Here is a 15,553-nt window from a genome sequence, read left to right on the forward strand (position 1 = left end):
GGAAAGTAAGTAATGCTAATTGTTTATGTTGACCCTTTAACAAAGATATTCATTCATTCATTTTCTACCGCTTTTCCTCACGAGGGCTGCGGGGGTGCTGGAGCCTATTCCAGCTGTCTTCGGGCGAGAGGCGGGGTACACCCTGGACCAGCCAATCACAGGGCACATATAGACAAACAACCATTCACACTCACATTCATACCTATGGACAATTTGGAGTCACCAATTAACCTAGCATGTTTTTGGGATGTGGGAGGAAACTGGAGTACCCGGAGAAAACCCACGCATGCACAGGGAGAACGTGCAAACTCCACACAGAGATGGCCGAGGGTGGAATTGAACCCTGGTCTCCTAGCTGTGAGGTCTGCGCGCTAACCACTAGACCGCCGTGCCGCCTACAAAGATATACATAATGTTCTAAGTTATACATACATAAAGTTCTAAATTAATTTTGTATTTGATCGGGACTTTGTGCCCACCTTGTACTGAGGTCAGATGTTTCTTGTCAGAGAACCAGCCCCAAAGACCTCAATTTTGGTCTCATCTGACCACATCACATTCTCCCAGGCCTGTGGTCCCCAACTCCCTTGAGATCATTACTTAGCTCCTTCCTTGATGGTCTTGTAGTCCATTCCAGTCTTGTGCAGGTTTATAATCCTGTCCATGTGGTCCTTTTATCAGCTCTTTGGTCTTTCCCATGGTGAAGTTTGAATGAAAGAGACTGTTTCTGTTCTTTTGGAGTACAGGACTAATTTGTTGGCTTCATGGACGGATGTCAGAATGCAAATATGAGATACGGGAATACTTATTTCCTTCAATCAAATATAAATGATTTTTGTATTGAGCCTTTATTTCATGTTTTTACCTATTACATTCTATTTCTGTTACAAACTTAACTTAAAGGGGAAATAAATGCACTTTTTCTGGAATTTATCATTCATCATTCCCAATCCTTATGTGAAATATGAACACATATTTCTTTCCCTTTTCTGTGCATTATAACACAAGTAAACAAGTTAATACGAGCTAGCTAAAATGCAAGTCATTGGGACTCAGCTTAAGCCCTAACAATAAACGCCAACAGTGTTCCATTTACATAACCGACCTGTATATTAACCGAGCTACAGCGATATTGTTATTATAGCAGCCAACGCGGTGTACTATATATTTCTGGCGGATTATCACAACACCTCTCTATAGGCGTTGTGAGTGACGTCTCGGTGTAACTCACAATGCCTCACGCCCTAGTAAAGTTTTGAAAAGTTAACGCTAGGTTATAACTCATACCTCGCATGTGTATTATTGTAAGGTTGTGTCAACATAGAGATTCCACCAAAGCTACCAACAAAACAACAGGACAGACTGAAGGATACCAGGTCTCAACTTAGACCCGACAACAACCCTACGAAGTTTTCAGCGTTTTATTTTTTAAACCTGAGGATTATTTTTGAATTTACTAGATCAACAGGGAGCACACGTTTTGTGCTGAAAGATACTATTGGTGCTATTCCACCAGTCGGTTTCCTGATGATGTGGGGGGGACAGGACGTTTTATTTTGTTGATGGAAGTAGCGCTAGTTCCAATCAATAATCAATGCGCATTCCGGTAATGTTTTAAAACATCAGAATAAGGCAAAAATACTGTAAATATTGCTTTATCTTCAATGTACTTGTTCATATATGATCACAGCATGTATATACAGTGATAAAACGTTTTTTTTTTTTAGGTTTTTTCGTCAAAATAGTTGTGTCCCAATGGCGTGCATTGTTAGCTAGCTCATATCAACTCGTTTTGTGGCGTTATAATGCACAGAAAAGTGAAAGAAATGTGTACATTTTTCACAGATTGAAAGTGCAGTTCTCATTTAAAACCGATCTTAACTTCCAAAGGATTAGATTGGATTAGATTAGATCAGGGGTGGGCAAACTATTTGACTCGCGGGCCGCATTGATATGACAAATTTTACGGGGGGGGGCAGACTATATATTTTACACGTAACAGTCCACCTGGTATTATTGTATCTGTAAAATTGTCATGCAATCTGCTATTATTATTTATTATTTTATATTTATATTTAAATATTTGAAAAATAATAAAATATTATAATAATTACAATAAAATTAAAATAATAATTATTATATTATTATAATGTAAAATATGCAAATATGACAATAATATTATATATAATTAATATAATAATTAGCATTAATATAATAATTATAATAATATAATAATAATAATAATAATTATTATTATTATTATGTGCTTGTGTCCCTTTTTTCAGGAGCACTTTGTAAACAACAGACCATGTCAAAAAACGAAATTGATAAAACCATCAAAAGGTTGGCTCAGGCCATGATGCCAGGTTGTATGTTGAGTTTAAATGAAATACTTTGGAAAGATTGGGCGGGCCGTATTCAAACACTTGGCGGGCCGGATGTGGCCCCCGGGCCGTAGATTGCTCACCCCTGGATTAGATTCAACTTTATTGTTATTGCTCATGTCACTTGTACAGGGCAACAAAATGCAGTTAGCATCCGACCAGAAGTGCAATTTTATAAGTACCTTAGTAGTAAGTAAATGTAGAAAAAAAGATCTATGTAAAAAAAACTATAACAGGCTATGACTATAATACAGCGAGGATATGTACAGGGATATAAATGACTATAATATGGCTATTGTAGATTATACAGATTATAAACAGTATGGATGTGACAATATATAATAACAGTAATATGTACAGTATTGCAATGAAGTGACTAGAGTATGGCTATTGCAGATTATATAAATTATAAACAGTATGATCTATGAATGCAACAAGATATTACAGTAATATTTACAATAGTGCAATATGTACAATAGTGCAATGAAGTGATGGGGGGGCATAGATCAGCGGGGGGATGTAAGTACTGGAAGGGGTGGGCAATGGAGGGCAGAGTTCAACAAGTAGACAGCTGTTGGGAAAAAGCTGTTCCTGAACCTGGTGGTTCTTGTCCGTAAGCTCCTAGTATTGTATTGTAAAGTATTGTTTCTTTCCAAAGACAATATACTGCTAAAGGCTCTTTTTCATCTAACAATATGTTTATGATTATTCTTGTGCAGTGCTGCACTGCAGTCTGGGACCATAATATGAGAAACAGGTCTCAATATGAATTGTGCAGTTTCTGTTCTGCAATCACAATAATAAACATGTTAGATTAATCAATGCAGAGCTTTGTAAGCCAAAGAAAGTTTTGCATCCAGTCAAAGTTTGGAAGTGGTGTGTTTCAAATTAAGAACATGAACTCAAGCTCACATGACGAGTGAGGCCTTCTTTTAGCGTCATTGTTCTGGCGCGCATTGACAGAGTACGGGGCCATAAGTTTTAACGCCACACAATGCTCAATCACGTCTCGCCCAAGAACACGAGGGAGGCAGACGGTCTCTGCTCTTCCTTTTACATAAGTCAGCAGTGCAGCAGATCGGGAGGCGAAGAGGCAGCAGACATGTTTGTTCACCGCTGTCATTAATGGCCCGAGAACACTCGTTAACCTTTCGAGTACTGCCTCACCTCCACGTCACCTTGGCGTCAGCGCCTCACTAACACCACTAACAGCTTCCTGTTCCTTTTTCTTCATTCAATTGACCGCTTTGCTCGGAGCACAGGATGTCTTTGTGTGTGCGTGCGTAGAAGAGGCAGGTTTTTTTTGTTTTTTTTATCAGATGTCTTTATTTCCGGGGAACAATTTCCTTGCATTTTAGAGTTTAATGGTAGCATTTCTTTTTTCTTTAGTACTCACATTTTTATTCCAGTATGCAGTATCTTGACAAGGGACAATTCTATAGAAAGTAAATGTGGATATACTGTAGAGTAGTCGTATTGATTTACTCATTTACTGCATTCAATATTAACAAATATATTTAGAAATATAGTATATATTTTCATGGCGGCACGGTGGACTAGTGGTTAGCGCGCAGACCTCACAGCTAGGAGACCAGGGTTCAATTCCATCTCTGTGTGGAGTTTTCATGTTCTCCCCGTGCACACGTGGGTTTTCTCCGGGTACTCCGGTTTCCTCCCACATTCCAAAAACATGCTAGGTTAATTGGCGACTCCAAATTGTCCATAGGTATGAATGTGAGTGTGAATGGTTGTTTGTCTATATGTGCCCTGTGATTGACTGGCGACCAGTCCAGGGTGTACCCCGCCTCTCGCCCGAAGACAGCTGGGATAGGCTCCAGCACCCCCCGCGACCCTCGTGAGGAAAAAGCGGTAGAAAATGAATGAATGAATGAATATATTTTCATTGTTAGAGCATAGAACACCTATTTATGACTTTCTAAAACAGCATTATTTATAGTTTTTTTTAGAGCCCTGTAGACATGAAGTAACACCCCCTTAAGGTGTTCCCAGGCCAGTTGAGAGACACAGTCTCCACAATGTCTCCTGGGTCTTCCCCGAGGTTTCCTACCAGTCAGATGTGCCCTGAACACCTCCCCAGGGAGGCATCCAGAAAGCATCCTAACCAGATACCCAAGCCTAATACAGAGGATCAACAGGGAAAAGTAATTTTGGCCGCTTGTCCCTGCATTCTTATTATGATTATTTAAGCTATTAAGTCAATGTACTTGCAGGCCACACAGTGCCTAATCATTCATTCACTCATTTCTTACCGCTTTTCCTCATGAGGGTCGTGGGGGTGCTGGAGCCTATCCCAGCTGTCTTCGGGCAAGAGGCGAGGTACACCCTGGACTGGTCGCCAGCCAATCACAGGGCACATATAGACATTCCCTTTTCCCATTTCCATTCCCAATTCCCTTTTTATTGCCATTTTTGTCGCAACAAATGACTTTCTTCAGTACTACAGTGTGTTCCGAACACTGTTTTTATGCAGACAGAGGAGGTAGCACGTTCTCCAGAACTTGGAACACCTATAGGAATTAGTTGCACCCCCTGCCAACGCTTGATCAAGCTCCATTTGTGTTGACCTTTTTGTCCATCCATTCATTTTCTACCGCTTATCCTCACGAGGGTCGCGGGTATGCTGGAGCCTATCCCAGCTGTCTTCGGGCGAGAGGCGGGGTACACCCTGGACTTGGTCGCTAGCCAATCACAGGGCACATATAGACAAACAACCATTCACACTCACATTCATACCTATGGACAATTTGGAGTCACCAATTAACCTAGCATGTTTTTGGAATGTGGGAGGAAACCGGAGTACCTGGAGAAAACCCACGCATGCACGGGGAGAAACTCCACACAAAGATGCCCGAGGGTGGAATTGAACCCTGGTCTCCTAGCTGTGAGGTCTGCAGACTGCCATGCCACACAGCGCCTATTCACAAAGCCTCATATTGAAGTATAGGAGAGGAAATAACAGACATGCAGCTCTCCTGTTTACTCATTAGTGATCCATGGTCAAGAGCGCTGGTGAGATGGAGGGACGATTGCGAGGTGCTCCGCTAATAACATGTTCCGTATTCATGAGCAGCTGAGCTAAAAAGAACATGTTGTTAGTCACGTTACATGTGCCAGGTGGTGACATTTTGTTCTTTTTTTTTGTGGTGTGGTCTAACAGATTGTGACTGAGTCATCACAGAAGTCCGTCACTGCGTCATCACCGCAATGATGCATATGTGATAGATTAGAGGTGCACTTCCATGTGTTTCATGTCTACTAACTCACCAGGATAAGCCACATGAAACCACATATAACCACACTCCCAAAACTTGTGGTTCGCTGGTTCATGTTGTGTCCAGTTGCATATATACGGTACATGTGTGTGTGTGTGTGTGTGTGTGTGTAGTTTCCTGTGTACACTTCCTCATATACATCCGCTTTAGGTGCAAGTTCTTTTTGCTGCAGAGAATGCGCCGTAAAGAGCTTCTGACTTAAAAGTTAAATTCATTCATTCATTTTCTACCGCTTTTCCTCACGAGGAGGTGCTGGAGACTATCGCCAGCCAATCACAGGGCACATATAGACAAACAACCATTCACACTCAAATTCATACCTATGGACAATTTGGAGTCTCCAATTAACCTAGCATGTTTTTGGAATGTGGGAGGAAACCGGAGTACCCGGAGAAAACCCACGCATGCACAGGGAGAACATGCAAACTCCACACAGAGATGGCCGAGGGTGGAATTGAACCCTGGTCTCCTAGCTGTGAGGTCTGCGCGTTACCATACAAAAATACTAATTATCATTTTCTATTCCGCTTATCCTCACGAGGGTCACAGGGGTGCTGCAGCCTATCCCAGCTGTCTTCGGGCATGAGGCGGCATACACCCTGAACTGCTCACCAGCCAATCACAGCACATATAGACAAACAACCATTCACACTCACATTCATACCTATGGACAATTTGGAGTCGCCAATTAACCTAGCATGTTTTTGGAATGTGGGGATAAAACCGGAGTACCCGGAGAAAACCCACGCATGCACGGGGAGAACGCCAGTTAAATTGAGAAGAAAAAAAACAATTTCAGTCTGTGTCCATCAGCTAATATTAGCTATCAAATATTAAACATGTAATAATAATAAGACGGTGCAGCCTCTGCAGTGTGTGTGTGTGTGTGTGTGTGTGTACTCGTGTCTCTATTAATAATTACACAATTCATCAGACTTGAGCGCAGGCCAGGAACAGGACACACACACACAAACACAGAGGTATCAGCTTCCCATCGTGTTATAAAGGTTAAACACTCACCTTTTAATGTTATTATATTTGTCAGAATGTTATTGTATGTAGTAAAACTGCTATTATTATTTATCACATACTACAGTATTAATTGTCCCTGTACCCTAGAAACCGCCCATGAATGATACGGGAAAAGGCCGAAATGATACTGTGTCAAAGCCCAGGGCAGTGATACTGATAAAATATAGAGTTTAACCATGTCCAGTATCAGCCCCCGTAGCTGTCCACTCAGAGCGCGCTGCTCTGGTATCGTGTCCGTGAAACAACCAATCAGAGAACAGCACACGAGTGCTTAGTGCCTAGTGCTTCTCCAGTCACCAAAAAACCCAAATTTAATTAATGGAACTTTAATTGTCAGACATTGATAAGATAAGACTGTTGATAAAATATTATTGTTGAAATATGTTTGCAATTATTGTGTTTACACTGTTTAGATATAATACATGTAATAAACTGAACATTTTCTGGAAACAAAATGGTCTTTTGATTAAATAGTACGTGATAATAAGCTCATGATTAAATAGTATGTGATAATAAGATCATCACATGGTTTGTCTGGTATCAGGCCCAGTATCATGCCCCCGTGTGCCAGTATCAGCCCGAGACCGTGGCTGATACCGGACAAACCATGTGATAACCTATAAATATTACATTGTGTAACATTTATCAAAGAAATGATCATAAGATAATGAAATACGCTCTTGTTTAACCACTTTTCCAAATGTTGCAATGACATCCATATTGTTGATGTGAACAGAGGACCCCACCTGTTCGTGTAACCATTGATGCCAACATGTGTGTGTGTGTGTGTGTGTGTGTGTGCCAATGAGATACCCAAAAGCCTTTCGCCATGTTTGTTGGCCGCCGCTTTGTGTGTGCTGTCCAAGGACAGGATGTTCCGTGTCGCATGTCTGTGTGTGTGTGTTACACAAGAACAACATATTTACAAGCTACGCCAATCTCTCCATCGGTTTGATGCAGAAATGGAGAAATAATTTTCTTTTTGGTATCACAGTGAGGTGAGAAGTGCATTCATCCTGCATAGCATAGCATAGCATAGCATAGCGGGGTGTGTCCATTTGTGTTCAAGAGCTGCTGACATGCATGGTCAGTACATGCTGACAGGCTAACGTGACATTCACTCTGAATGCTTTTTTTTTTTTTTTTTTTTTTTTTTTTGAAACCCTCCCTTTCTTCCCCACTCACTCTCTTCCTGTCCACTCACATTCCAGCCTGTGGAGCAGACACTTCATGAAAAAGCTCATCCTTTTGTCACCTTTTTTAATTAGTGCTCTTTAAATCACAAAGTAAACATAAATCATTTAACGGGATGCCATTTGTCACACACGCAGACATACTGTATATCACATATAGATGGTTACATAAGTACCACGTACATGATTGACGGCAGCAGGGTGAAAGCAATAACTATATGCATTTTTTCAGAGGCCGCCAGCTGCATTCTGTGTAGTGTTTGCTTAATAGCTGCCTTTGCAGCCCTCGTAATGTAGGTTTTTCTCACGGGTGCTCAAAAGTGCATAAAGCAAACGGCATGGTCTTGACTTATGGATAGAGCTTCTGGCATCACGCGGAGAAAATAAGGCAACACAGTAGCTCTGGTGGTGGTCTTTCTCTGTAAATGCAGCTGTCCTGACGCCCTAACCGGGCTCAGGTTGCATGATTTATTGGAATCAAGAATAATAACAACTGTGGAGCCCAGAACGTCTCAACCAGTGGTCTCCAAAATGCGTCATCCGCAGCTTGCACAATATCTAAAATTTTCTAAAATATTATTAGACCATGTATACAAAATCTCAAAAATCCTTTGATTTTTCACTTTGCAGTAAAGAGTTTGGATGCCTCTGTTCTAGTGCTAAAGATTCAAGTGGAATTTGCCGTAACTATCCCCTAAGGCAGGGGTCTCAAACACGTGGCCCGCAGGACACTAGTTTGAGGCCCCCGCCTTGATATGAAAGTTTAATGTTAGTGCGGCCCGCGCAAGTTTGATATGGATGCTGTATGGTATCATGTACCCAGAAAAAATTATTACGTTTGATTAATGTTCATGTTAAAGGTTAAATAACTCTTAATAGTTATCCTCCCTATCCGTGTGGAAGTGGTAAGTTTTTGGCTATTTAAGTTTAAAGGAAATAACTTAGGCTACCGTTTAGGTCGCTAGCTCTCTAGTTTGCGAGTTAGCATGTGTCTCAAGACCCTGCAGTTGCGCAATATGTTGTAAATAAAGAGTATAAATGTGACTATAGTCGTGTTTTGTCATGTCTACAGGGCTCTAATAATGCTTTGTTCATTTTAATCTGAAAAAAATAATTTGTCTACCCACCAACTATATGTGGTTTCTTAAGTTTTTATTATTTGCCGTTTTATTATTATTATTATATTTATTTATTGATTACTGATTTATTGATTTTCTTTATTCTTGATTTGTTTATTTATTTTTCATCTTATTTTGTGTAGAAAAATAAAAAGTAAGATATTTGAGAACAGTGGAATGTTTTATCAGAGCTTTTCTTGTCGAAAATTGGAACCAAAGCGAAGTTTTTTTTAATTTTTTTGTTTTTAATAAATGCGTTTTTTTTTTTTTTTTTTAAACCTGATGCCCAGTCTCACCCAGACCCTAGCTCCAGTGGCCCCCAAGTAAATTGAGTTTGAGACCCCTGCCCCTCAGCTCAACGGTGAGGGGTGACTATTGAGAAAATGACAGACGGACTTGCTGGATTTACAAGTGAACAATGAGGAGGCTTTCAATTTTTAGACCCAGGGCGATTGAGACATCCCGTAGACCCAGACTCTCTTAATTACATACACACTTGGAAGAAGCAGAAGAGGGAGTCATTTTTGGCAAGAGGTCTGATAAGACCGTCTGGAACCTCCTAATTTCAACATGTGCAGTTGTAAAATCATTCTGCAAGAAAAAACAAGTCTGTCCATCGACTGGCTGTCAAGTGCTTGCCAAAGCAGCAGGAGGCGCTGTCACCTATAAGTGTGAAGACATCACGGCCAATTTTGGGATAAGGCACACTTAACTAGAAACATTGCATCCAGTGATTTTAAGTTGCGTTTTTTCTGATTAAAATTAACAAAACATTATTAGAGCCTTGTAGACATGACAAAACACGACTATAGTCACATTTATACTCTTTTTATTTACAACATATTGCGCAACTGCAGGGTCTTGAGACACATGCTAACTCGCAAACTAGAGAGCTAGCGACGGTAAACGATAGCCTTCAAGTTATTTCCTTTAAACTTAAATAGCCAAAAACTTACCACTTCCACACGGATAGGGAGGATAACTATTAAGTTATTTAACCTTGAACATGAACATTAATCAAACGTAATAATTTTTTCTGGATACATGATACCATACAGCATCCATATCAAACTAACATTAAACTTTCATATCAAGGCGGGGGCCTCAAACTAGTGTCCTACGGGCCACATTTGGCCCGTGGGCCGCATGTTTGAGACCCCTGGTATATGTAAACACAACACGTGTTTATATGTTTTTGTATATTTATATATATTTGATATTTATATATTTGATTGACAATGTGATCCCCTAGCAACCAGAAAGCATTCTGACTCCCACAGACCAGTTCATTCATTCATTCATTTTCTACCGCTTTTTCCTCACAAGGGTCGCGGGGGTGCTGGAGCCTATCCCAGCTGTCCTCGGGCGAGAGGCGGGGTACACCCTGGACTGGTCGTCAGCCAATCACAGGGCACATACGTATAGACAAACAACCATTCACACTCACAATCATACCTATGGACAATTTGGAGTCGCCAATTAACCTAGCATGTTTTTGGAATGTGGGAGGAAACCGGAGTACCCGGAGAAAACCCACGCATGCACGGGTAGAACATGCAAACAAAGGTGGAATTGAACCCTGGTCTCCTAGCTGTGAGGTCTGCACGCTAACCACTAGACCGCCGTGCCGCCCTATAGCTCAGTAATGATTTTATTTTTTTTTTTCATTATGCCGATGAAAAACTCCAGGGCCGCACTTTGGACATCCATGGTCTTGCTGGAGGAGATGTTGTGAGTGTTTATGACTGGAGTATGAGTCAGTACATTAACGTCAGAGAGTGGACAAGGCAGCCTCGCTGTATAATTTAACATGAAGGAAGCTCATCATTATGAGAGTAAATATAGTCTGTGTCTATGTTTCATGTGCATATGCGTATCTTTGCCGCTTGCTCGCTCGTCTGTGTTTTGGCGCAGGCTGCCCCCGCTAAATGTGGCAGCTGAGCCGTGTTTTAGGCCGCCATGGCTCAGGCCGGTTCCGTCTGTGCTGGAGGGGGGGGGGTCTAAATATAGCTCACTGCATGGGGAAGAAGACAAACCTAGCAGGGAGGGCAGTAAATATGGAGCAGCAATTAGCGGATTGGAGCAGGGATGAACATTTTAGGGAATGAGATGATCTCCGTTGGCTGGTTTCGGCATGACTACTTTTACCATCTTCACTTGCCTGGAAGCTCGTCCACTCGCGGTCTTCTACAACTTTTCATGCACTGTCTGTCAAATATAGCAATAACCAAATACATGAAAATGACCTTATATGGCACCAATAATTGATACTGTGTGTGCATTATATGACCAATACTGCGGTTTAATACTAATACTGCAAAGTCTGCTATAGTTTGTCTCCAAAAGCAAAAAAAACGCCAGGGTAAAAAAAAATATAGCTATGGCTGTAGGCAACATCCTGATGCTTTTTTTTTTTGCTTAAGATAGAAGTGTAATTCTCTTGGTAATGCTAGGTTAATTGGTGAGTCCAAATTGTCCATAGGTATGAATATGAGTGTGAATGGTTGTTTGTCTATATGTGCCCAGTGATTGGCTGGCCACCAGTCCAGGGTGTGTAGCGCCTCTTGCGTGAAGACAGCTGGGATAGGCTCCAGCATGGCCACGACACTCATGAGGATAAGCGGTATAGAAAATGGACGGTTGAAAGATAGAAGTAGCTGCATTTGGAGTATAATGAGAGGACAACATCCAAGGACTTTATGTACCTCTGCGTGCGCTGTAAGATGTCGGTGTGCTGGACTGCAGCTATTGAATATTTTCGTAATCAAGTTTCCGATGAATCTAGTATTCGGAAAAACATATTTTTGCTTGGTGAAAGAGAAAATGAAACCATTTACTCAATAATGGATGAACAATTGGTTTCATATTTTTAGATCATCAACCATTTTATTTCTTAAATTCTAATTGTGCATAGAATCCATAGGTCTTATGGATTACATCAGGGGTGTCAAACTGCGTCACACAGGGAACCGAAACATTACCCCCCATATTTGTATTTGTACTTTCTTATTATTTATCCTGAAATTTTTAACACTGTACGTATATTACTGCATAATTGTTCAACGTACGTGTCAATAGCAATTGATTTTTAAAGTTAAAAAATTAATTTATTTCATTGCATATGAGTTTTAGCTCCCCGGCTGTAATCAGAGCATTTAAAGTCGTAATATTACAAATTATAGTTAACTGTGGTGGGTGTGACAAATAAAATATGGTGTTTTATTTTCGAGCTCTACAGCAGAGCAGACTCCTTGTGAGCCGCGTTGACCTGATTTTAAAAACAAACAGATGTGTGCTCTTTATCCTATCCTATCACTTTTCTTCCATGTATGCCTGTTTATCTTTCTTTGCTCATCGTGTTTATTGCCGCTCTTTTACTTTCGGGTCACTATGTTCCATTTGGCCAGAAAATGATATTTTACCGATTGGAAGAATTGTGATTGACTTCTTTTTGATAGGCAAGCAGCAGTGTGTGTATACATGCGATGCTATGTATTTATTTTTCATATCTGTGTTATGTTTCTAAGCAAACACTTCTCTGTGTCTGCTTGCAGAGTGCTGATGTCAGAGACGTCCTTGGAGGAACGGTGCAGCAGCAAAGCTTCAAAGATCTCAACTTGTTCCTTTGGTGTGTTTTTTTTTTTTGCTTGGACATGTCCCCTGGAGCACTTAGAGATCAAGTGTGGATTGATCTTGGTGGTGGTGCAAACCAAGACGGACGTATGCCAATTGACATTCTTGCTGCTTTCATTCCGTGAGCGGGAGCCAATCAGAGACGTGTAAAAAGAAGAAGGGAGGCGACTTTTTGTTCCCCCGAGAGGAAATCAAACTGAAAGAGTACTATTTAGTGTATGGAGAAGAGATTACAGTATGTAGAGCGGTGTAGCTGCAAAAAAGAAAAAAAGTGCCTCTTGCTGATTTAGACACAGCTTTCCTTTTCCTTTTGAGTACATTTTGGGCTTTTTAATTCCTTAATATGATGTCTGCAGGCATCAATAACAGCGAGTAGCGCCACACACAATCATACTATTTATGGGATTAATGGGCAAGCAAATGTTTAGCTCTCACATCATTTTTTTTTTTAAACAAAGGATTGAATGTTTATCTCAGAACCACCGTTTGCATTTCAAAACAGATAGTATAACTTATCTTCTAAAGTCAAACAAAAGAATACAGTCAAAATGACACAGCTATTTCACTGTTAGCATGGCTGCTAGTAGCGTATTATGACATTTTTATCCCATTTTCGCTCCTTTAATTTTCCTCAAATGTTTTTACACACAGCTTTCTTTTCCTTTGAACACATTTAGGGATGTATAATTCCTTAATTTGATGTTTTTACAGAAATGTCTGCAGGTAATAGCAATAACAGCGAATAGTGCCGCATACAATCATGTTAATTATGGAGTAAATAGGCAACCAAATATTTACAGCTCTTACATCAGATTTAAATGTTAAAACAGACAATTTCAAACCAGAAAGATGTGACCTTATCTTCTATATTCACTCGTGGATATAAAAAAAATAAATAAAAACTAATACCCTCAATATGACACAGCTATTCAGCAGCTAGCATGGCTGTTAGTGTTCCGCTATTATTATGCCATTTTCTCTCCTTCATTTTCCCTCAAATGTTTTCACTGTGTATTTTTGCCATAAAATGAAGCCATATACCAAAATGTATTTGACAAATAGTCTGAAAGCACTTGTAGCAGGAAGTGCCGTCGCTAGCTAGCTAGCTAGCTAGCTCGCTAGCTCACTACAGACAGCTAGCTGTATTAGCATCAGATGAACCATCCTGCTCACTGCAGTTCAGGTTTAGCCATTACAGTTGTGCCATTAACACTAACGCTATTAGTGTTATGAGCTCACATCAACTGTCTGTCAATCATTTTTCCTCTCAGGACAATTAATAATGGATGACACATCAACGGTGTGAGTACCACTCTAAAGCTAACAGGTAGAAAAGTGATTTTAAAAGTAAGTAAGTAAGGATGATGTGAAAATACAAATTTGGCTACTTTTTATTAAAAAAATTAATTGACAAACTTATTTTATCCTATTTTAATAACCGCATCAGCACTTAAGTGCCTGTCTGTATGTTTTGTCTATGTCTCTTTGACCTATCGTAGGAGTCGGCACTAATGGGGGTCATCATAGCCGTTTGTTTTTCTGTGTATATTTCTCTCTTTTGGATGATGATAATTTCAGGTGACTTTATGAATCAGCCATGGCCCGTAATGAGAGGACATTTTGGATTCAATTTTGCCGAACTTTGTTGTCAGAAGGGCCACCAGTGCCAAAACTCATAAAAAAAGACCCTTCAGGTCGCAACTATGGATGTTTTTCCTTGTTTTCAGTATAACCTTGTGTGCCCCGCCCCTACAACCCAGTTGTTATTTTTTTTGCAGTATGGGGAAGAACTGTAGCATATCTCGCCTTGCTTATGTGACGCTCTGAGGTAAGATGTGTGATGCTTTAACCACCATGGCTTTGATCGAGACCAGGCCATCGACGACCATGGTGGTTGCAAATTGTCTTCATGTGTATGCCTGCGTGGTTGACAAGTTTACAAACGATCACAAATTAGCGGTGTAGGTGAATTGGGATGTTAGCAGCGCAGCAGGTAAACACATGAAATGTTTGTAATGATGGCTGTAAAGAGTTCTCAGCGCACAGGTACTCAAAAAAAAGTAAGCGCACAAATGTAGTTAGCCATCATTTACAAAAGCACCAGGTTTGTTTCACATCAAATTGTTTGTCAAATGTGCTCCATTGTCTCTTTTTGTGGTACTGACTGATGTAGACCATGACATGTGTTGCTTGACAAATGGCAAAAAAGTGACTAAAAGAATACAAAGCCAAACAACCGATGGACTTGTGGTGTGGTTTTTCTTTTTGGTGTTTTTGTCCTAAATAGGAGTTAGCTGGCGTGGACGTCAAACTTCTGGAAAAGATGAGTATGTACATCTCACATCATAACATCGTCATTTATGTTAAGTATAGGTTTGTTTTCTCTTTGTTCTATTGTTTGCTGAAATTGCTCCAAATTGCATTACCGTGGTCCCTCGTATATTGCGGTAATTCGTTCCAGACCTGACCACAATAAATGGAAGTAGGATTCAATATTTAATAAATGCAATATTTTCATACTTAAAGCATAGAAAACCTGTTTAAGACCTTCTAAATACAGGTTATTAGAGTCCTGTAGACACAGATAACACCCCTATAGTCACCTATACATTTGTATTATTCAATATAGTAGACATAATAAAAAATAAAGCATTTTTTAGACATGATTAAGATAACAAAGAAACATGTTGGCATTAACATCATACTTTCTGGTGTTTTTTATATCTTCAAGACCAGTGTGGAATACTACTATATTGCCGTAGTTCACAATGCACTTAATTTGCTTTATTAACACATGCGGTCAACATTCACACAGGAGGTGCTGTCGGCCACTGTCTGTCTACACTGCTAGCTAGCTGTTAGCACTCAGATAACAGTCAACTCTTTTCCAGTTGACATCA

The 15,553-nt window shown here is 40.2% G+C and overlaps 1 protein-coding gene across 1 annotated transcript in view; it reads left to right on the forward strand.

The window, feature by feature from the left end:
* The window catches only part of LOC131125887 (insulin receptor substrate 1-B), a 41,299-nt gene extending 26,408 nt beyond the window's left edge, over window positions 1-14,891 (forward strand). Inside the window, exon 4 of the mRNA XM_058067867.2 lies at window positions 12,575-14,891. Coding sequence (XP_057923850.2) covers window positions 12,575-12,582 — 8 coding nt within the window. The 3' untranslated portion in view covers window positions 12,583-14,891. The remainder of the gene's footprint in view (window positions 1-12,574) is intronic.
* Window positions 14,892-15,553: the final 662 nt, after the last annotated feature.

The sequence above is a fragment of the Doryrhamphus excisus genome, linkage group LG2 (assembly GCF_037039965.1).
Source record: "Doryrhamphus excisus strain RoL-2023G ecotype Guam linkage group LG2, RoL_Dexc_Guam_v1.1, whole genome shotgun sequence".
Taxonomy (NCBI): Eukaryota; Metazoa; Chordata; class Actinopteri; order Syngnathiformes; family Syngnathidae; genus Doryrhamphus; species Doryrhamphus excisus.